This window comes from Myiozetetes cayanensis, unplaced genomic scaffold (assembly GCF_022539395.1).
Source record: "Myiozetetes cayanensis isolate MyiCay16 unplaced genomic scaffold, myiCay2020 scf10, whole genome shotgun sequence".
Classification (NCBI taxonomy): domain Eukaryota; kingdom Metazoa; phylum Chordata; class Aves; order Passeriformes; family Tyrannidae; genus Myiozetetes; species Myiozetetes cayanensis.
In genome coordinates this window covers 32,589,998-32,611,498 of record NW_026086605.1, presented here as the reverse complement: position 1 = coordinate 32,611,498, position 21,501 = coordinate 32,589,998, and the positions used below count along the sequence as shown (strand labels likewise).

At 38.4% G+C, this 21,501-nt stretch overlaps 1 protein-coding gene across 6 annotated transcripts in view; it reads left to right on the top strand.

Annotated features, from left to right (window-relative positions):
* Positions 1–21,501, top strand: part of CTNNA3 (catenin alpha 3) — a 454,192-nt gene that overhangs the window by 653 nt on the left and 432,038 nt on the right. For 3 of the 6 annotated variants that reach the window (XM_050305772.1, XM_050305767.1, XM_050305778.1), the window contains exons 1-3: positions 12,979–13,064; positions 17,212–17,318; positions 20,422–20,614. In XM_050305772.1, coding sequence (XP_050161729.1) covers positions 13,040–13,064; positions 17,212–17,318; positions 20,422–20,614 — 325 coding nt within the window. In that variant the 5' untranslated portion in view covers positions 12,979–13,039. Of the gene's footprint in view, positions 1–4,860; positions 5,035–7,212; positions 7,288–8,423; positions 8,545–12,978; positions 13,065–17,211; positions 17,319–20,421; positions 20,615–21,501 lie in introns of those variants that run through there. The other 3 variants (XM_050305771.1, XM_050305769.1, XM_050305770.1) reach the window with 2 other exon arrangements.

The window sequence follows — 21,501 nt, the reverse complement described above, 5'->3', positions numbered from 1 at the left end:
GGAACTTTCTAAAGAAGCGGAGACTGTCAGATCATGTTTGCTCTAGGGAAAACAAGTATTTGTCATGTCTCAGTGCCAGAAAAGACTTGTTGGGGATTTTAGTACAAAGCTGCTGCTGCTTTTATTTTTTTTTTTTAAATTTACTTGAGGACAAGGAGCAAAGCTGTTTCCTTCTGCATTGATGGATGTGCTGCAAGATTAATTTTCTTTACAGAAAACAGACTTTTTGAAACCTGTGTACAGGTAATATTTTAGGAAGATCTTAGGCAATGCAAAAGGAAGCCAAATTATAAAAACACACCAAAGTTCAGTTTTGGTAAAAACCTTTCAAGTAAGGGACACATTCAAGTGTTCTATCACTTCTAAAGGGATTGAATCACAACTGGTTGTTTTTTTTTTTTTTTGGTGTAATACTTTTTGACACTTAAAGTTGTTTAATAACCTGGAGATCCATGCAATATTTGGAATGTTACCATATGAGTCTTTTATGTTATTTACACAAAGTTATTTTACTCAGAAAAGATAAGGAGAAAACTTTTAAATGCTCTATATCTTGAATTTTGCCCACTTATTAAGGACAGTTGCTAAGAGGGAAAAATTCATCTTATTTATATGAAACATAAAATATGCCTTTTCTGCTTTTCCAGATTCCTTTTTCTGTTATTCTCATTGAAGGAACCTGGAGGGGGGGATCCATTATGTTACTGGGAGCCATACATTTAAAATGTCCTTAAAGTCTAACTTAATATATTCTTGTTTTAGGCTACAGAACCAGTTTTTGCTTTTAATTCTAGTGAAGTAGCACAAAGAAGTGCTCAGTTCTCTGAGAACTCTAGACAACTTTTCCCTGTGCTTTTTGAAAGGAAAGTCTTTTTTAAACACTCTCTTTCTTGATTGAAGTGTTAAATACATTTTTTAGTGAAGAATTTTTATAGCTTTTTTTTTGTCGTTGTTGTTGTTAGGACAATTCTTCTGTAAGCTGAGAAAATATGAAGATTGGTACTTATCTACAGAGAGGTTTTGAGCTGCTTAGGGTAAATGTTCAAGAGAAAATGAATTATTGTTTCTATTTAATGTGGATTTGAGAGCAAGCAAAATCAATGGGAATGGTGTCATTAATGTCTGTCCCACACAGATATTCACCTCACCAGAGGTCTGTTGCTGTTTGACTTACCTTGTGATAGCTGCCTGAAACTATAATAGCACAGCTCCTTTGTCTCAGGAATGAAGTTAATTAGCATCACTACTAAACTATAGGCTTGTGTTTTGGAGGTTTTTTGGATTTAATCTCCTTGTCCAGATGTGTTTTGAATCCACAGGAAATTATGCTGAAAAGACAGTTACATTCTGGAGTCATGCAAAATGCAGAAAAGTCAAATAAGACACAGCCAAAATAAATGACGGTGTGGTCTCAGTAACAAAGGACTAATTTACAGGAAAGAAAGAGAGAGCCAGGGCTACCTGTCTGTGCTCCCAGGGCGGGGACCACTGGGGACAGCACGGTAGGTCACCCTGTCCTCCCACACACGCACTGCTTCCTCCCAGGAATGGCTCACTTCTGTGGTTTGAATTCAGGAGCCTTTATTTCGTAGCAGAACTAAGAAGAAACCTGTTTGGGCTTTTTTCCCCTTTTATTGGTAATTGCCTTTATTTTACGTTCACATGAATCTGGGACTCGGGATAAACGTGCGATTTCAGTAAAACGTAATAAATCGTGGGAGTGGGCGGCGAGCTGTGTAGAAGGCACGCGGTGTGTTGTGTGTAACCAACTGCCTGGAACTGAACGTTGAAAAAAATTGGCGTCTGTCTCTCCTTGGGAAAAGTTGTTACTTGAGCAACTCTGGAGTGACCTCCAGCGTTCTGTGTGCAGGCTGCAAGTAGAGAGGGCTCCCAGTACGTCTTGCAGGTACCCCGTGCAAAAGGTGCAGCTTTAAGTACTTTGGTACGTCAATCTTTGAAGATGAGCAGTGATCCAGAAGGGCTTGCAGCCTAAAGTCCTGGATACTGAGCTAGGGAAACTCAGCAATATCTAAAAAAGACACTAAAACCCAGACATACAAACCTAGAGTAAACCACTGAGAGTTCTGAACTGTAATAATGTCTGTTGCCAAGTGCTGGAGAGCCTCTGCAAGGTTTAATTAATAAAGTATGCTATCTGCTGTACATAATCCTATTTTTTAAGACCTTAAAGTCTGAGATACTTGGCTGCCTTTAAGAGGCTGAGGCAGCTTGGGTAGGGATAGAGTTTCCTAATCTGCATGGGTCCTTCCCCACACATCAGAGGAAGATCCTTGTCCCCAGTGGGCACGTCAGTTTACCTATTGCAGAATGGTGTGGGGAATTCTCCAGGAATACTGTCCTGTAGCCATTAAGCAGCCCTGAAGATGATTACATATTAGACTAAAAACCTAACTAAAGCATTTGGCATGTCACAGGCTAAAGTTAATCGTGTATATGCATAAACATTGCTAATTTGCATACAGTGATACTGTCAGAAGATCAGTTAAGTATCAGAATTCATGTATATAAAATTGCTTTATGAATGTATTGTTGCAGAATTTTTGAACCTATTGGCACCTGTTTCTAAATGGAAATAGAAATTACAGCTGACAGCCTTCATGACGGGTAGTGGGATTTAGAAAGTTTTCATAAAATTATAATGCACTTGCTTTGGAAATGCAAAGTAAATTAAAGCCATTAATGGTTAGAATTTTGCTTCATGGCAGTAAGAATTGTGAGGTAAACACTAAAAAAAAAAAACTTCAGTGTATCTCATGGGCTTTTAAAGAAGATTTAACTGATCCAAAATGGGCAAGATAATAGATAAAATTTCTCAGTGGGTAAGTGTATTTTGAAAGTGAATTTATCTCCTCAAGGAATCGTAAAAGTTTTATTCCTTAGTGCCTTAAAACTAGCAAGAGCTGGACACTGGAATAGATAACAGAGATAAAAGTCTGGTTTAGGACTGTTATATAAAATGATGGTGCTAGGGTAGAATTGCCTATATTTTTTTCATGTTTTTCATTTCTGCAAGTAAAGAGGAGAGACACTGAAAAATCTTCAGTAGGATATGGACAGATTAACCAACCAGTAGAAAAAATGCACAAGTGATTTCTTTAGAAATATGGGACCTCAATCCTTCATTTCTCTTGTCTTTCTTGACCTTAAGTGCCATGTTAATTTTGTGATGCTTGTTCCATCCCTTCTCACCCATTTACTCCGTGGCCTTTTATTTAATCATTCTCCATCAACTTTACCAATTCAATAGTTTCAACTTTTATTTCTATTACGAATTTATGATGCTTGCAACAGAAAAAATAGATTAGATTCTGCCCAAACTAACAAGTAGAACAGAGCTTTGTGCTTGTGGGGAACTTGGAATATTCAAGAGTAAATTTTACATCTCTCTTGAAGGATGTAAGTGAATTAATGACCCCAACAAATTATTGTATTAGAACAGCTAATGTAGTCTAACACCACTGGAATTTCATTTTAATGAAATTACAGGCTCGGTGTTACAAGATTATCAGATTATATCACTGAATGTTATTGGTGGTGTCAATGCAGCCAAATGTTTAGTTGCATTCTTATTTTTGAGTAAATAATCCTAGTAAATTTAGGCATGTGTGCACTACTGGATTAGACTCTTTGTCCTTAATACATTTTACCTGATTTATTGGCTTTTAAACAAAATGAATATAACATGTTCCTTCTTGCGGCTTGTATGTTTTATACACACATTTACTACATTTTTATGAAAACAGAAAGTAAGCAGATACGCTTTCAAAATCCAGTTATACTAAATATCATGTGAAAATGCTAATCTTTGCCAAAAATGCCCTCATGGTAAGTTTATTAATTAGGCTTGGCTTTCACAAGACATCTGCAACACCATAAATAAAGAGTGACATATCATCCACCTGCACAAAACCAAAATATGCTTCTGGCTCCCATTCTGTATTGCTTGACTTTGGTCTCCTTTCTGAGCACAGATCCCTGTGTGGTTTGGAGACCCTGATTTACTTACCTTTTATCTGCTTCAAATCTTAAAATATATTGACTTTCTAAAATTTATTGTTCATTTCATTGTATTTTCCACTTTGATAGATTTTTTCCCCATTATGATACTGATACATTACGATACATTACATTATGATACATTACTGATACATTACATTATGATACACCAGCAGGTGCATGTCGTGTTTAGCACCTCCAGATCAGTAGAAGCTTTAGAAGGTTTAGGTGAGATAGTGGTCAGTTATGAAAAAGACCCTTCATCAGAACATCTCCCTTTTGGTCGGTGGTTGACTTAGTCACATTTGTACCTAAACATTACATCTAATTGGAGTATTGACAGATTGCAGTTATCCTGGGCAAAAGAACACTCTAATTCCGATTAAATCTCAGTGATAGATTATAGCAATAAACCTTTTCAATTCCTTATACATTGAGAATCAAACATGTACATTTTGAATTGCAAGACCTTGAATGAAGGAAAGGTAAAATTCAGTAACAGAGTAACTAGTACTTTGATTATCCTTTAGATTCAGCTTACCATGGGTCTTTCAGATAAATAACCCCCTTTTTCAAATCAAGCTTCTGCATATACATTGTTATACAATGTTAGAACTAATTACACACCTACTGTTTACCTGTGCAGAAATCTATGGTATACAATATTAGCACTCATGGTTAGAAGTTTGATTTTTATAGGTCTGTATTGTTGTTGATTTCTGTCACTGAGAGGCTGTATGCAAAGAAACACAGTGACAATGTGCTTTTGTTGAGTTGTCTGAGAACCTGGTGATCTTCATGAATTAATCTTGTTTTAATCTTTGGTTATTCTCTCCTTTATAGCCTACATTTCCTCCTCAAGAAAGATATTCCTGTTTAAAATTCCAAAAGATAGTTTGAAGAAACCAACCTCGAGCAATGGAAGTCTTGAGATTTGTGTCTGTGTGTGGATCACCAGAAGAACTAAGGATGAGTTTAGGAACTTCAGGCACTGCTGTTTCATTTCTGACACTTAAGGTGATATGAATAATTTTGCAATTTAAGCTTCCAAACTGCAAATTTCATCCTGCATGGTTTCTCAGTAGTAGGGGGAATTAGTGCCTTGTCAGCAGAATGCTTTTAAAGACTTGTCCCTTGAAATAATATTATTTATTGTTTGTATAGAATTATAGCTTACGGATTCGATATAGTTCTGACAAGTTTCATTAAATAATAAATGTACAAATGTGAAGTGTATTAACTCTGGTCAATGCTTCTATTAAAAGTAAATAATTTAGTAAAGCAATTGAAAATAGAAATGACAAATTACTGGATTTACTTTTGATAGCTGAGGGCAAATGGAGAGTCAGAATATTGGAATGTGCTTGTAGGTGCAGAGACCTTGGGAAGCAATGGCGAGGAGGGTGAGGTGGACACAACTCAAAGAAAATTTTGCTGCCAGGGAAAAGCTTTAACTTGTGAAGGGATTTGTCCTCATGCAGGATGTTGTGTATGTTCCCTTTATCTGTCTGCTGAGAGGTGACTCCCTTGCTGCAAGTGATAAAATTGTCACAGCGGTGCCTGGGGGCCCCTGCAAGGGGGGGTTGTGCAGGCCATAATCACAGGGAAGGAGTTTTATTTCTGAACTATTTCAAGTTATTGCAGCAGTGTGAAATTTTGTTAAAGAAAATTTGAAAATTTCCTTTGGCCTGGTTTAGTCTAAGTTATTTAAGAAAACGTGATGACATCTCTGCAGGTGGACACAGGGTTATGTCCAAGGTCCTTTGTCTGGTGTGTCCATGCCCTGATGCCATGCTGGGGTTAGATTTAGCCACTCACCAGTAAGGAATTTTTTACTTACCTTTTATGGGAATGAAATCCAGGTACACGAGATGCATAAAACCCTGATGTGAATCAACCAGTTTCCTTACATGGATGATCTCAGGCCAAGACTGGGATGTACTACAGATGTACTACCAATGAAGATACAGATACTTCGTTTGATTTGAAATTTTATTTATTTTTCATGGTTACCTAACTTGATTTATTAAATTTTCAACATGTTTGCCAGAAGTGCTGGGTCTGACTAGGTCTAGCTCTCGCTCAAAGCTGTGAAATCCTATCCAGAGTGTTGGGGCAGAACATACAAGGGAAGAAAAAAAAAAACACAGAAGTTAGCAAAAGAGGCTGGAAAACCTAGCACCTGAAAAAAAAGTTTATGTTGAAAGGAGGATACATGAACACTGACATAAAATGATTTTAAGTGAATTCCAGCAAGTAGGCTCAGTGCTTATGAGCTACCTGTCGTGGTGTGAGGGGAGAGTGGTGGGAAACGTCCCCTCAGTGCAGTGCAGGCAGAGGAGCAGGGGCTGGGGCCCCCTCAGGTGAGCCCCCTCCCCTCAGGTGAGCCCCTCTCCCCTCAGGTGAGCCCCTCTCCCCTCAGGTGAGCCCCTCTCCCCTCAGGTGAGCCCCTCTCCCCTCAGTTCCACCCTCAGTCAGGGTGTGTCTCCCTGCCTGTTTTAAGGAATGGGGCAGGAGCCACTGACCGTGCTCATCCTGGAATTCCAGTGGCCCATAGCTGCAGGGTGACTGTGGGGTTCACTTTCTGTGGTATTTCAGCTTCACGTTCAGGATTCTGTAACAGAAAGACTTGGGCCTCCAAGGCCTTTTCTTCAGGAAAGTGAACTGGGATTTTTTTCTTTTTCAAATGTAATTTGTTCTTTTAATTGACTCAGTACATCTCTTCCTAGTAATGGCAGGGGACATTTGGGTATATACAGAAGTTGATGGGCTAACACCCATTTACCAATTTAAAATTTCATGGTTGAAAGACCAGTTTTCCATTCACGTCCCTATCAAAACAAAGAGGATCGCTGTTCACCACTGTGATAATTTGCTTCAGAAATGAAACACTGATGCAGTTACAAAGATCTAATGATTAAAGAGGTGTAAAAGGGATCACCTACATAAATCCATTTGAATATATGGAATTTTGCAATTAAGTGAATTGTGTTTCTGTTTGCTCTTAAATTTAAAGTAACATTCATGAACTGAGAGAGCTACGAAATGCTGAGAAATACTAACTCCATTTAGTAAGATTTATACTTTCATTGCATCACAGTTTTAATACAGTACTCAGAAAATTAAATCTTTTTTAGTCCAGCACCTTTCTTCTCTGTTTATTGTTGTTTATGCCTCTAAATTAATGAATTACAGGTGAGCAAAGAAGGATTTTTTCCAAGGGTCAAGATTGAAATATAAACCTGAGAGGAATGAATTATGGATGAAATTGTAAGTTTAATATGGCAATACCAGGTACATTTCCCTGTAATAAATTATTGTATCATCTAGGAAAGTCTGCTTAGTTTATATGAATAATATTTGATACTTTTGCATCCATAATCCATTTTGCTGCATTCCTTCTATGCAGCTTTAAGTGCAGAAGACACTAATGAAATCACTTGGCCAGTCCAGGACAAAGCCCAAATGTGATTGATTTATTTTTTCTCCCTGTTCCTTGCAGCTGTTTCTGTACTGTCTCTTATGTATATCCAAGTCTTTGTGGTTTTTTTTCTTTCTCTCTTCTGAGCAGTCACAATATGTGCTCCTTCCTTACATTTTTTTTTCCCCCCCTCCTAGTTGAGCCTCTCCAGTGCTATTAGATGGTGTCAGATTATCTCAACCTTTGGGCTGTCTGTGCCCTTTTTACCTCTAAACAAACTAAAAATAGCCAAACTGCTTTGGTAGAAATTTTGCAAAATGAACATTCAGCATGACATGTGGGCCTCATACGAATTTTCAGACTGAATGGTTTAAGACCACTAAGATCTTAAACAGCAGAATAGAGTCTCTAGCAGAAAAGATACAAATATTGACCAACCTCTGCCTTTTTGGAATTTCCAGAGGGGTTTGTTCACATGAGAACTATTTAAAACTGCATTTCAGGATACCCAAATTTGCTATAATAGTAAATTAGCAAGACTTCACTCATGTCCATTTCCTAAATGGCTCTGTTGGTGGAAAATCTTATAAATGTGGGATTATCAATCTGGAAGTATGTTTTGGTTGCTTTGTGAAGGTAAATGAAGAATATTGTTCATACAAACAGTTTGTGTGAACTTTTATGATTTTACATTGCATCTGTATTTGGACTGGGATTTATGTGATGGTCTTTGCTTGCTTTCTTGCCTTTCCCTCCTCACGTTCCACCTAAACCTCCCTGATTTTTGAGAGGGCTTTGCCATTTACTTCACTGGTGTCTGATTTAGGATCTGAAAGCTCGGGTCAGACCATGTTTGCAAGACTAGGAATGAGCTTGGGTGTCTCTAAGTGGTGTTTTCAGTCGGGCACTACCAATCTGGGAGGAGTTCCAGTTGAGTACTGCCCTCCCTGTTTTGACTTTTCCCCTCCTATTTTGTTTCTCATAGACTGGGAATGACAGGCACCCATTTGCTCTCACTGTCGGTCCCTCAGGAGTCAAGCTGCATCCAGAGAGTTCTTCACGGAGCTGTTTCTAGGAGCTTTTTAGTTAAATTCTTGAATCAGAAGGTAAGATTGAAGAGGAATGTAGGCAGCTTTCCACGTTGGTGGAAATACATGAAGCTGTAAATGGAACTATAGTTGTTTAATAAAATAATCACTTCAAAATTTAAAATTTAAAAAGAGTTAAAATACTGGTTTTCTTACCCAACTTTCTAGAAAAAGAACTGTAAACATGTTTGTTTTAAAAATGTTATTAATATTTTAAATCATCATGGTTATGTCACTTTAAACCAGTAGCCAAAGTTGTGCCATGTGTTTGCTTATTTTCCAGCCATGAGAAACCATATTGGAATAATGGAAAAGGAAGAATAAAATGTTGCATAGGTGCTGCTATTTTAAAAAGTTTCACTTACCCCCTTGCACTTTGCTGGATTTTGCATCTCGTGCCAGGAAGGTTTATGTAAATGTATATTTATCACGCCTCAGTGTGAAAATACTGACTTACTGCATGATTTTATAACTTCGTTTTTGATTTTAAAATGTAAGAGACGCTTGTTTATAAGTGAGGGGTAATCGGGGGCTGTTATGTTCAGTACAACCTTCTGCATATTTCAAAACCTTTATGGGCACCATTTTCTGTTAAGAAAAATCCATTTGGATTTCTCCTGTTAAAGACAAGAGCTGTGTTCAGAGCCAGTGAAGCCCAAAAGATGTCCAGCAGCAAAGAATTAGGCCTCGTGACAACCATTTAGGAAAAATGCATATTGAACTGTTAATGTTTTCTCCTATTCCAAATCAGGTGGTCAATGTTGGAAAACTAATCCACCTCAGAAGAAAGTTTGGGGCTTTGTGTCTTTTTCTTTACGGTTGCTCTTCACCCAAATGATTTTGAGTTGAAATGAGAGCGAAGGTCAAAATGGCAGGAATGCCTTCAGTCTGTATTGCTGAAGCTGTTTCAGCAGAAATGCTCTGTCAGCTACATGTAGAGGTTTTTTTCTGAGCCAAGTTTTGATGTGAAACTGGTTGTCTGAGTTGATAAAGGAAATAGGGTGCCTTGCACTGGGAACCCCACTGGAGGAGGAAATGTACATGTCAAGGCCTTTTCATTTATTCAGGCATGACATGGTGGCATTGTGGTTTTACTTAAATACTGTTTTTCTGTCCCTGTTTATTGCATTATACTTTCCTATGTGGTGAGTAGCACTAGGTAGCTTGCTTGCCTGCATCCAAAGTGATTTTCAAACATATCTCAAAATCAATATATATACTTAAAAAGTGTCAGTCACATTTGCTACCCTTAGTTTTGGGATTGTATTGTGCATATCTGTAGGCAGTGGGGAAGAAGGATACTATTCTAGAATACTAGACTACTATTTGGGTCACTGGACAAAACAAATAATGCAAACTTTTATGTCAGTTTGAAAATAGTTACATTAAATAGTACATGATGGTGAAGCATCCTGGGGTAATGCATCAGTATGAAACAACAAAATCCGTTGGCAAAATCAGCTCTACAAAGAATAAAAACCCACATTTTTTTACCACATAGCAACTAAGTAAGAGACAGACATTTGTGAAGCAAAGCAGTAGAGTGTAATGTTGGGGAAATGGGAAATTGAACATAACAAATAAAATTTTAAAACCTGTTAGTGGCACATCATGGTATGTTTTTGTTAGCTGGTTTGTTTTTTTTTTAATGAGTTGAACAATATCCTATTTTTAGTGGAAGGTCAACTTGAACTTTATTTAACAGAGTCTCTGGTTCTGAATAGAGATACGAACACTTTAAATGTGATAACAAAAGGGAGGGATTGGAGCCAGACCTTCTTGACCTATCCTTAGGAGCCCAGGATAACCATCCATGTAAGAACTGTGTGCTACTTAAATAGAGAGGGGTCCTTGTTCTGGGCTCAAAGTGCATGCAGTGAAAATAGCACTGACACTCATGTGAAAGGAATTTTTTTCTTTAAGAATTTGAAACAGATCCAAAAAATGTTGTTTGGTTTTTTTTTTTTAATAAAGTAAATATTTTTCAGTGCCTTAAATATTGCAAGTGTAGTTCTGAGACTAAAAACTTGCTCCTTGCAAAAATGTACCTGGAAGAAATGTTACCAACATAAGGTACTTAAAGTATTTCTTAACTAAGCAGTATTCTTTTAATTCTGCTGTCACTCACAGTGTTGTATATCCCCTAGAACTCCACTGAGCAGGGCAATGATTGAGTTTACTGGGAATGTAGCGGGACTGTTGTCAAGTTCTCAAGTTCCTGTGGTTAAATTTCAGAGGAGAAGAGTTTTCTCGCTGTGGCTGTAGGCTTAGGACCATAACAGACTTTTTTTGGATAGCTGTTGGTTGAAAAGCAGTCTGGCATGCCAGTGCAAAGTCACAAGTTGTGTAGCAGGCTGTAGGATTCACACTTCTGCTGGAGCAGCTCCTAGACTTTGGTGGTGTGTTGCAGCTGGAAGTGCCTGCACTCACCAAAGGCAGGAATTCTGCTGGTGTGTTTAAGGGACATGAAGGTATTAGCTGACCTAGGAATAAGAATACAAGTATCTGGGTAACCTTAACATAAGAGTATGGAAGAAGATGTTGTATACTTTAAATTTATAGTGTGAATTATATTCGAAAATGTTTTACTCTCCTTAGCCTGCTTATTGGCCTCAGTTAAAGAAAGTGGGATAAGGTGCTCCAGTGACTAATATGGTTTTATCCCAGCACTCTGTCCCTGATTCTGCCACTGGCATTCTCTGTGATCCTGGGTAAATAATTTTCCTTTTGTGGTTCTATTGCCTTTTGTGATATTGAAACATAACCTCTACTTGGAAAAGTGCTTTGATGTAATGCACTGTAGGAAAACTAGGCCTGAGTGTTAAACAAGGAAAAGAGAGAATGTTCTGAATGTTATAACCCTGGAAAAAAATCTTACTTTTTTTATCTCACTAGATATCAGAAAGTTTCCATGAGGCAAGTTTGTTGAGATGTTATGCCTTCTCCCATCTCAAATGTTATTTTTCAATAAACCATAATTAAACTTTTTCATACCATGAGGTTAGTCATGTGGATTCTCCAGTATCCATTCAGAACTAGGCTCATGCTGCTTTCTTTTCCTTGGTAGCTTGATTTTAAGGGAAGATGGACGACACTATTTATGCTGAGAACTGTGTTGAAGAACTTGGTGGAAATCCTATGTTCTTGGGAATTTCAGCTACTTTTCAGATGTGGATGGAGAAGGTAGACACAGGCAGAAGTGAAAGGGAGTATAGAAATAAGTGCTGTGGTTTTAAAGTTGTTTTCCAGGTACTTCACTGCAAATCTACACCTAAATGCAAAACCTCTTTAAATAAAGTAGCTTTCAGCTACTAAATGTTATTAATGGATCTGAATCTTGTCACCTTCTTCAATTTTGCAGTTTGTCTTTGCTTTGTGATGTCTGTGCATTAACATGGGCGTAATATGCATGTTTCTTGTGGCCAATGGTAAGAAGTGAGAAAGTCTGAGATGGCTGGAGGGTAACCTGACAGCTTTGTCTGGAAATCTAAATAATTTGGCAGGTGCATTGTAGGTTTTCCCTGGTATTAAATGGGCCAGATCATTCCCAGGTGTTGGAGATACTGCTCCATTCTGAGCCTTGGTCTGGCCCGCAAAGGACAGCAGGTCTTCAAGCAAAAGAATTGTATTGGGAACAGAACTAGAACATTTTAGCATTCTGAATATCTTATTTCATATGTTAGTTGGAGAATTAAAGAGAAATGCAGCAATTGTTTTTGTGGCTTCTCTGAAGTCTGATTTGCACTGGCTGTACTGGCTCTGTAGCAAAAAGACGAACAAATTCTATTCCCACAGTGCTGTTCATACTGATTGACTAAGCTGTATAAGAAATATTGTAATTAGGAACAAATAATAAAAAACATTCTATTACATATTCTCACATCTTGGAAATCCTCCAGTGCCCTCTCCTTGTGTATCTTGTTAAAAAACAAATCCAGACTACTTTGTCTTAACAATTTTTTCTAGTCTTCCCTGTTTTTCAGAAGCCAGTAAGCCTATATGCATTTTGTGAGATTGATAGGATAATATATTTTATGTCATTATAGAGTACCACACAATAGAAAAAAAACAACAGAGAAAACAGATTTGGTGCCAAGTTACTGGGTGAGAGCCTTGTGAATCCCTTTGCTGTCCAGCTCAGGAGCCTGAGAGTGAGTCATTGCCTCCAGACAGAAGTTGGCATACAACCAGAATATATGGGACAACAGTGGCTGTGCTGAAAATTCCAAGAATGATCATTAGAAATATGACACGTTTCATGCCATCTAATTGTTCAGAAGCTTTTGAACTCTTATTTTTGTTGACATGCTTGTGCCCTAGGATATAGCTTTAAGGATGCCCATCCCCCTGCCAGCCCTCCAGCAGCCACTGTGTCCTGTCAGTCATCCTGAAATACACTGGAGAGCTTGTCAGGCAGTCCCTTGCAGATGCCTCAGAAGCCCCATAGTGAGCCACAGCAGTTGCACTGAAGTTCCTAACCCAAGGAAATTATGTAGTTGCCTTAGTGCTGAATATGGACCATGTGTTTTCTAGGATAGGTGAGTGATATGCTGTTGGCTTTTTAATGCTCTAGCAGGAAATGGATTCTAAAGTTAAGATTTTCTAATTTATGCAGAATGTCTTTGGTCTGCTGTCTGACACTTATTATATCTGTATGCAGATGGTTTAAAAGCTGCAGGTGCTGTGTTCACATTGTCCTGCAGATGGATACAGACTCTGGCTGTTTTTCCAGTGTCTTTGACCACGTCTGATGAAAAGACAAAATCCTCCTGATGCTGAAGTTTGTAGCACTCGGTAGGAGCGTGCAGGTGGTTGCTTTTCTGGCTGTTCCGAGACGCAACTGTATCTTGTGACACATGCTTAACATCCTAAGTGTTGCAAGAGCTGCCAGTCTCCAGTGCTGAAATTGCCCACTGTAGAGGTTAATCTAACCGAGTGTGAGGTTATAGCACCCTTCTGCCAAAATATCTCACAGTCGAGCCCCCTGCTGTAATTAGGAGGCATATTATACTGGACTAGACGTATGCATTTCAAAAAAAAAAAAAAAAAAAGATAAATGGACTGCGATTCTCATTTTTTTCCTGAGGCAAACACCAGATTTTGTCATCTTAACGAGTGTGATCTGGAAGGACAGAAGTTCCCTTACTAAGTGGAAATATCAGAAAATATCCCAGAATGATCTTTATTCTACCTATCTATCTATCTGTCTGTCTGTCTATCTGTCTATCACCTATGATACTTACCTTGATTAATAAAAAGATAAATTAAAAATCAAAATTAAATATTGATTACCATATAGTGTGGTATATAGTAGTAAGGAGAGCCTTGTAGGTTAAAAGTATGTAGTCAAGGTGTCAAAATAATTTAAGATTTTGTAGTTTTCACTGCATTGTCTTACAAGATTGTTCCCACCTTTTGGCTACTCTAAGGAAGTTTCAGGAAGCATTAGAATTTTACTTAAAAAAAAAAGAAGACTGGAATCAGCAAGTGAGCCCTTAAGTGAGTTATTTATACCTTAGAATATAATTGAAATTCTCAGAGACAATAGTTTTTGCAATTGACTTTCAGTTAATGATGAGTTATGGGCCTGACTCAAGGCTGAAAGCTATTATTGGCTCAGCTGGCTTTTGAACTCAGGGTTCAAGCACAGAATAAAAATGCTGATGTTTGACAATATACTGAGGTTCAAAAACAAGCAAACAAACAAAACCCCAGAACAACCCAGAAAAGTCATGGCATGTAGATTCACATTTTTCTGTCCTGCAAAAATGGGGTTGGATTTGTAACACTTTCAAAGTTTGAGGCTGCTCAGAGGTGGGATTCTGTAGTGCAGTGATCTCTAGTAAGAGGAATTGGCTGTAACTGCAACTGTATTTTTATCTGCCAAATTTTATAGAAGAACTGATCATTGTAGATGACTTGTAGCATGGGAAGTTGTGCTGTGAGAATGGAGAGCAGCTCTGCTGCAAGCCGCAAAGATTTTATTTCTGTATTTTGAGTAAAGCAGTTGCCAACACCCTTCTATCAAGGAATTGAGAGGAAGCCAGTGCAAAGTTAAAGCATGAGTGCATCTGCAGAAAAACTAGCCTGAAAATCATCAAGTAATTTCTTCAGATCTCAGTAGAAGCACAAAGTACTGTCTCCAGCCAGTTCTTACCTGTTCCCTTCCAACTGATATATGAAAATTCACAGCACGATCAATACTATCTATTTGCAACTGTTGTGATGGATTTCAGGAAATGTCTGTGTACTGGAAGGCTCTTGAAAATGTCGAAAACAAGGCTTGGTAACCTTAAGACTTTTTTTTTTTCTAACGTGAATAAAAGGCAGTTTGAAATGTGAGCACAGATACGACTCAGAATTTACCAGCACTGCAGGACAATCCAAGGTGCACTCACTGTGGTTCTGTTAGGGGAGAGGCAAATAAATAGCAGTGCAGTTTGGAACTGAAGCTGAGGAGAGCAAGGATGTGAATGACAGACATTTATGGCTTTCAGAGCTAGTTATTAGTACTGCAGGGGAGAGCTTACTTTAACGAGTTGCTAATATTTGCTATCTTTAATTCCAGTGCTTGTGTGGAGGTCTGAGTGTTGGTGGGAACCTGGCTTCCAGGTTACTCATGGCTCCCTTGCTAGTATAGCAAATGTTGCTAGAAATAACTATATCTGTCTAGAATTTTAATCTACTTTGCAGGCATGGAACCTTTCTGAACATTCGTTGTTCAATGAAATGATGCAATTAATAGGTGTTAGTCCTTTGAGAGTGCATTTTGTACTAGACCTCTCGCTATTGGGGTTTACAGACTTCACATCATTATGTATTTAGAGTATTTCCAAAGAATTTTACAATTGAGAAGTTGGTTTTGGTTTTTTTTTTTTAGTTTCCAAGCATAAAGAACCAATAGGTCTTAACAGTAAGAATCACTATAGATAAAAAGTTGTTTTCTTTAAATTCATACTTGTGTGAGTACAGAGGGGCATATCTTTGGCCTGAGCTGTAAGAATGAGCCCTTGTTGCAGAGGTCAGCACACCAAGGTTATGTACACAATGTAAAGGAGGCAGGAGGTGTTGCGCTTCCATGGTGACCTAAGCTGTAGCTGTATGAAGCGCTCTGAGTGATTCTAAATCTGTCTTACAGCAATTGTTGCTCTAGACAGTAGATGGGGAGAGCCTGCCTTATGTCTTGCTTTGTTGCATATACAGTGGATTGTTAAGAAGCCACAGCCTGACCCACAGCACACGTGCTGGGCTGGATGGACTGTTGATGTGGTTCAGTAGGACGTGTTGAATGTGCTTGTTGATGCTTGTTGATTTTTGATGTCTCCTGTCTCTAGTGGTCTAAAATTCTGAAAACATTACTTAGTTTGGGAACAAAATATTTTGCCTGCTGAGAGCATGCCTAACCACCAGTCTCTGCAGCTATCCTGCCTACTGATTTATTAGACAGAAGGAGAACCACTGACACAGGTGATTTTGGGAGTCTCAGATTTTATCTCATTGGGGTTTTTTTCAAGTATCTAATTGCTGAATGTGTAAAAATCCACCTATGTAATTTGCTTTGATATTTCTGGAGTTCTCTTTCCATTATGCATTTCCGTGGAAGGAAAAGTGTCATTCTGATCAGTCTGATCTCAAGCTTCTCTTCTCTTCATCATTTGGCTTCGAATGAAAATGGTAAAGTCATTTCTCTGCATATGGTATCACCTGGCTGGATGCAGCTGAATCTGTGGGAACTTAAGTTTGCCACTAGTGCAGCTTGTAATAAAAGAATAAATTTGGCACTTGTGTAACCTTTACTAAGAATGGCAAACCCCTAAATTGCTTTTAACTGTAGTTCTTTAAGTATTGTTGATACTATCTTTGCTTGGAAGTGAAATGTGAATAACTCTTCTGATCCATTTCTACACAACTCGCTATAGAAACCCTCAACCTATTGTGTTGTATTAAATCAATGCTAGGTTCACTGGAAGGTGACAATATATCTCTTTAGCCTGCACAATTGCAGTGCTTTATTAGTTTATTATACAGCAGCAATGGCTGTAATAAGTCTTGCTTAAAAATGACAGATATCCATTATTTGTGTGTTTGAAGTCTTTATTGGCTAAAAAGGCTTTGCTGAGCTATGTTTTATGGGATGTTAAATTACTGCAAAATTTAAAATGTCTTCTTTATTTTGGGAAAATAATCAGTTGCATTCCAGCTAAAGCACAGTTATAATTCTCTGGTGGTACACACACATTTCAGGCTAATGACCTGAACCATGGCCCAGTGAACTCAGTAAAAACCCTTAAATTAACATCAGTAGACTTTGGATCAAGTTACTAATGAATGATTTATTCACTTTAAAGACCTTAGTTAGCTTTACTTCCATCTTATTGACTTCAGTAATAGACTTTCTTGACTTAATCTGTCTTGACACTTAGAAAAGGTTTGCTATTGCATGTTGTAAAATAACAAAATGTTTCACTTTCTCCTGCTATTAATTTCCAGTAGCTTTAAGGTCTGCTGTATGTTTTTGTTCTTAAGGTGTTTATTATGAATTTTTTTTTTCTTGAAATCCTAAGGCTGTTATGAAACAAATCCATATTCCCATAGGCAGTCTCTCTGCTCTGACAGAGGACAACGAGATCTGCAGTCATGGCTAATAATTACTTATTGCACTTTTTTTTGTTGTTTTGTACCTAGGTGCAATGTCAACCAAAATGCCAGACATTAAGCTGAAAATTGATCCTCGGGATCTGCAGATCCAGACGTTTACTGTGGAGAAATTACTGGAACCACTGATAATTCAGGTATTTTAGGATTGCAAAAAATAGGAAGGAGGGGAAGAAGGCTGAAGATCTTTGACTAAGGACATTATTATGAAAGGCACACACATAGCTCCTCTGCACTTGTTTACTCTGGCTCAGAGAGTGTCCAGGGGGATTCTTCCAGATTCGGTCACTGGTTTAGTCACTTCCGTTTTTGCCACACAGTGTATCATAGTAAATGTTGTATGTTCTAGCCGGGCTCTAGTGTTACCTAGGAGATGTCTAAATGTAGAATGCACTGCAAGTGGTTTTCCAGTGCAGGAAAAGTTTCATATTGTAAGTAGTGGACAGAGAAATGTAGTCATGCATGAGCAGGATTAATGTTTTCCTTTGCTCTTGTAATGATATCATTTTGACTGTGTATTCTGCCTCTACAGTGCAAGCTGTGTTGACAATGGCACACTATGTGTGCTTCTGTGTGGTTCAATTCTTTCTGTACGGGATCTGCATCAAGTTTTTGCATTTCTCATTGGGATTCTGTGTTAGAGAATGCAGAGGAGTTTTTCTGTTTTCCACAATCTTCCTGAACAAAGAACTGTCTATCAAATTTTGACTTGTGTTTGAGATCAGAAGCTGCCTCTGATATTTCCTCACAGTGATGCTGAAGATGAAGGGTCTTATAGTCAAGAGTGTTCACCTGCGGGAATGGTTATTTTTTTATTCTTTTCCATTTGTTTTACTTCCTTTCCTCCTCAACATATGAATGAACAGTGCATAGAATGACATTTTACATAAAAAAGACTACAGTAAAAATCTGAGAAATAGAATACGTTATTTTCTGGGAAATGTGATTAAATACTTGAAACACATAGAAAATATCTTTTACTTGATAGGTTTTTGGGGCAGCTTGTAATTTTTGATAGTGTTCTATGCCTTTCTTGTTGGAAGTATCAGCCTATAATCTCTTTAACTCATTCTTAAAAATATGACCATTGAAACGGCATTAAATGTTCTAGAACTGATATTAGGTGGTTTGTTAAAATAAAAAGTAGAACGATTCTTATTCCCATTGCATTCTCTTAGCAGCTGGCTGATTTATGTGCAATAAATAATTTCATTTTCTTCCTTTGAGCCACAGTCAGAAAAATACATGAGCCCTCTCTACCAATCTGAGCCAGAGTTATTTATGTTGCTGTCTCCCTTGGGACCTGCCAGAGCAGTCTATGTCAAGTGGATGGGCCATTTTCTCCCCTGATTTCACATGGATGATAGAGGGGCCAGGGCTTTTACCTTTCAAAGGCGTGTTTATAGAAATGTTTCCCAGAGGATATTTGTCAGTTACTTTTAAAAGTACAGGTTCATGAAAAGCACTCAAGTGCATGAATTCATGGACGAGATCTAAAGGTGAGCTAAGGCACAGATAGCACACTTATTTTGTACCTGTGCATGGAGCCTCCTTCACAGAGCAGCTCAAACTGCACTGCACTGCAGCACTTAGCTGAGTTTGCCTGCTGGCCTAAGAAATTCATAGTCAATTCTCTTGCTTTGCCCATGCAATACTGCTGCTGATTGGAATACCATTAATAAAATGAAGCAATTACATATGTATAAAACGTGTTCATGGAGCTCCAGGGTTAGATCTGTACTTAACATTATACTATCCATGCTTCAGCACAGAGACAGAACAGGAGGATTAAAAAACATCAGTGAACTTAGTGAAAATAAAATATGTTTTAAAATATTTATATAACACTTGAAAAAAAATCTTTTAGGAGTCTTTCTGCAGTGTGACAGCTCAGGCAATGCCTTTAGAGAATAGTGTTTCAGAAACATTCTGTTGGAGTGTGGAGGCTGTGCTCAGATGATGAGGAATGTGGAGTGGGATGCTCTATGAAAATAAGTTCTTTATGGATGTTGAAGTGCCCTGTTAAAAAATATAATTTGGATAAAGCTGCAGTATAACTACATTCTGGGCAAAATGATGTACAGTTTTAACATTGAGAACATACCAGCGACTTCAGAGGTGCTGAGCTCTGGCCACGGTGATACTCCCTTGTAAGAAGAGAAGGTGTTTGGAAAGATTTGTACTCATTTGATTTGTACTCATTTTGAGTATTTGTTTCTGAGATACCTTGGGAGTCTTAAGCTGGAAATATGGGAAGATTCAGCACTTTAGGGGGAAAAGGACCTGGGAGTGCTGTTGGACAGCAGCTGAACATAAGCCAGTGTGTGCCCAGGTGGCCAAAGAAGGTCAGTGAGATCCTGGCCTGGATCAGAAATAGTGTGGCCACAGAACCAGGGCAGTGACTGTGCACTGGTGAGGCCACACCTTGAATACTGTGTTCGGTTTTGGGCCCCTCACTGCAAGTAAGACACTGATGTGCTGGAGAGTGTCCAGGGAAGGGCAATGGATCTGGGGAAGGGTCTGGAGCACAGGTGTGAGGAGGAGCAGCTGAGGGAGCTGGAAGTGTTTAGCCTGGAGAAAAGGAGGTTCAGGGGGACCTTATCGCTCTCAAATCCCTGAAAGGAGGTTATGGCCAGGTGGGGGTTGGTCTCTTCTCCCAGGTAACAAGTGATAGAAAGAAATGGCCTCAAGTTGCATCAAGGGAGGTTTAGATTGGAAATTAAGAAAAATTCTGTCCCTGAAAGGAGCATCAAGCATTTGAACAGGATGCCAGGGGAAGTGGTGGGTTCACCATCCCTTGAAGTATTCAAAAAACATGGGAATGTGGTGCTTAGGAACATGGTTTAGTGATGGACTTGGCAATGTTAGTTTTATGGTTGGACTCTGATTTTGGAGGCCTTTTCCAACCTTAATGATTCCTTGCTGAAGCCTCCTTGGATAGCACCAGTAATTTCTTTTGATTATTTTGAGCAAATTTTAAAATAAGCAGTGTCAGGAGTTGGCACCAGAGATTTCCATTAGATGAGATGAGAGATATGAGATTTTTATTGACTTTGCTTTGGTCATACAGAAAGAATACAAAGATGTATACTGAACTTGCCTGTCTCTAAAGCAGAGGGAATCTACTTATTCTCAACTATATCCTTTTTTTTTTTTTTTGTTTGTAATTTGAGAACAATATAAATTCACTTATTGTAGAACTTACGCCATTATTGTGTTTTTTGTTTCTCTTAATTGTAGGTTACAACACTCGTGAATTGTCCACAGAATCCTTCTAGTAAGAAAAAGGGCCGTTCCAAAAGAGCTCGTGTCTTGCTGGCTTCTGTGGAAGAAGCCACCTGGAACCTGTTGGACAAGGGAGAAAAAATTGCCAAGGAAGCAGCTGTGTTTAAAGAGGAACTTCGTGCAGCTCTTGCTGATGTCAGGAAAGAGAGTAAGTATGTGATAAACATTATAGGCTCCACAAGGAATTAGTTTAACCATGTAACACTGGTGTCAAAGGGAAGGTAGGATATCCATGAGAAACATGTTTTGACGTGCAAATGTCTGAATTTTGTGTTGTCTAATTGTATATTCTCAGATACCACTTATAAGGAGCTAAAGTGTGCAAGCTGGGCCCCATTGTGGAAAAACACTTATATCAGTGGAAGTTTTGTTGTTGGAATTTTTTTTTCCAGTGAAGACAGGATGCCCTTTGGCAATTTTAGTGGCTCTTAAGCACAAGTTTAAGTTAATGTATGCTTTAATGCTCTTCTTGCAAAGAGCTGTTCACCCAAATCTGGCATTAAGGCCTTTTAGGGGAAAAAACTAAACCTGAAAATTTTTCCTCTTTTTTGCAGTAGTGAGGATTTCCTTTGGCAAAGCGTAATAGTCCTGCTGGGAGGTGTGTTTTGAGACCTCAGCTAGTGGGGATGGATTCTTTAGCCTACTGCAAGAGTCATCCCCTCGTGATAGAGCAGCTCCTCTTTGGTGGCTTTTACCATATTCCATTTTGTCATGGCCTATGTTCCCATTTCCAGTGAGATTCACAGAACAGGACTAGTTTTTATGATCTGCTGAGAATTTTCTTTCAGACTCTTTGTTGCTTTATTGATTTTTACTTTCCCCATGAATGCTCGGACTATTTGGGAGAATATGAAGGCTCAAATAAGTCAGATAATCAACATCCTAAATGTGTTCCTGCAGAAATCACAAGCTCAAGTTCATGCATGTTTTAATTCTGTCACCCTGCTCTCACTAACAATGTGATTTAATCAGTTTATTTTTTAAATTTATTTTATTTCATTTAGTCTTTCCTCCAGCTAGGGTGGTTTCTGAGTC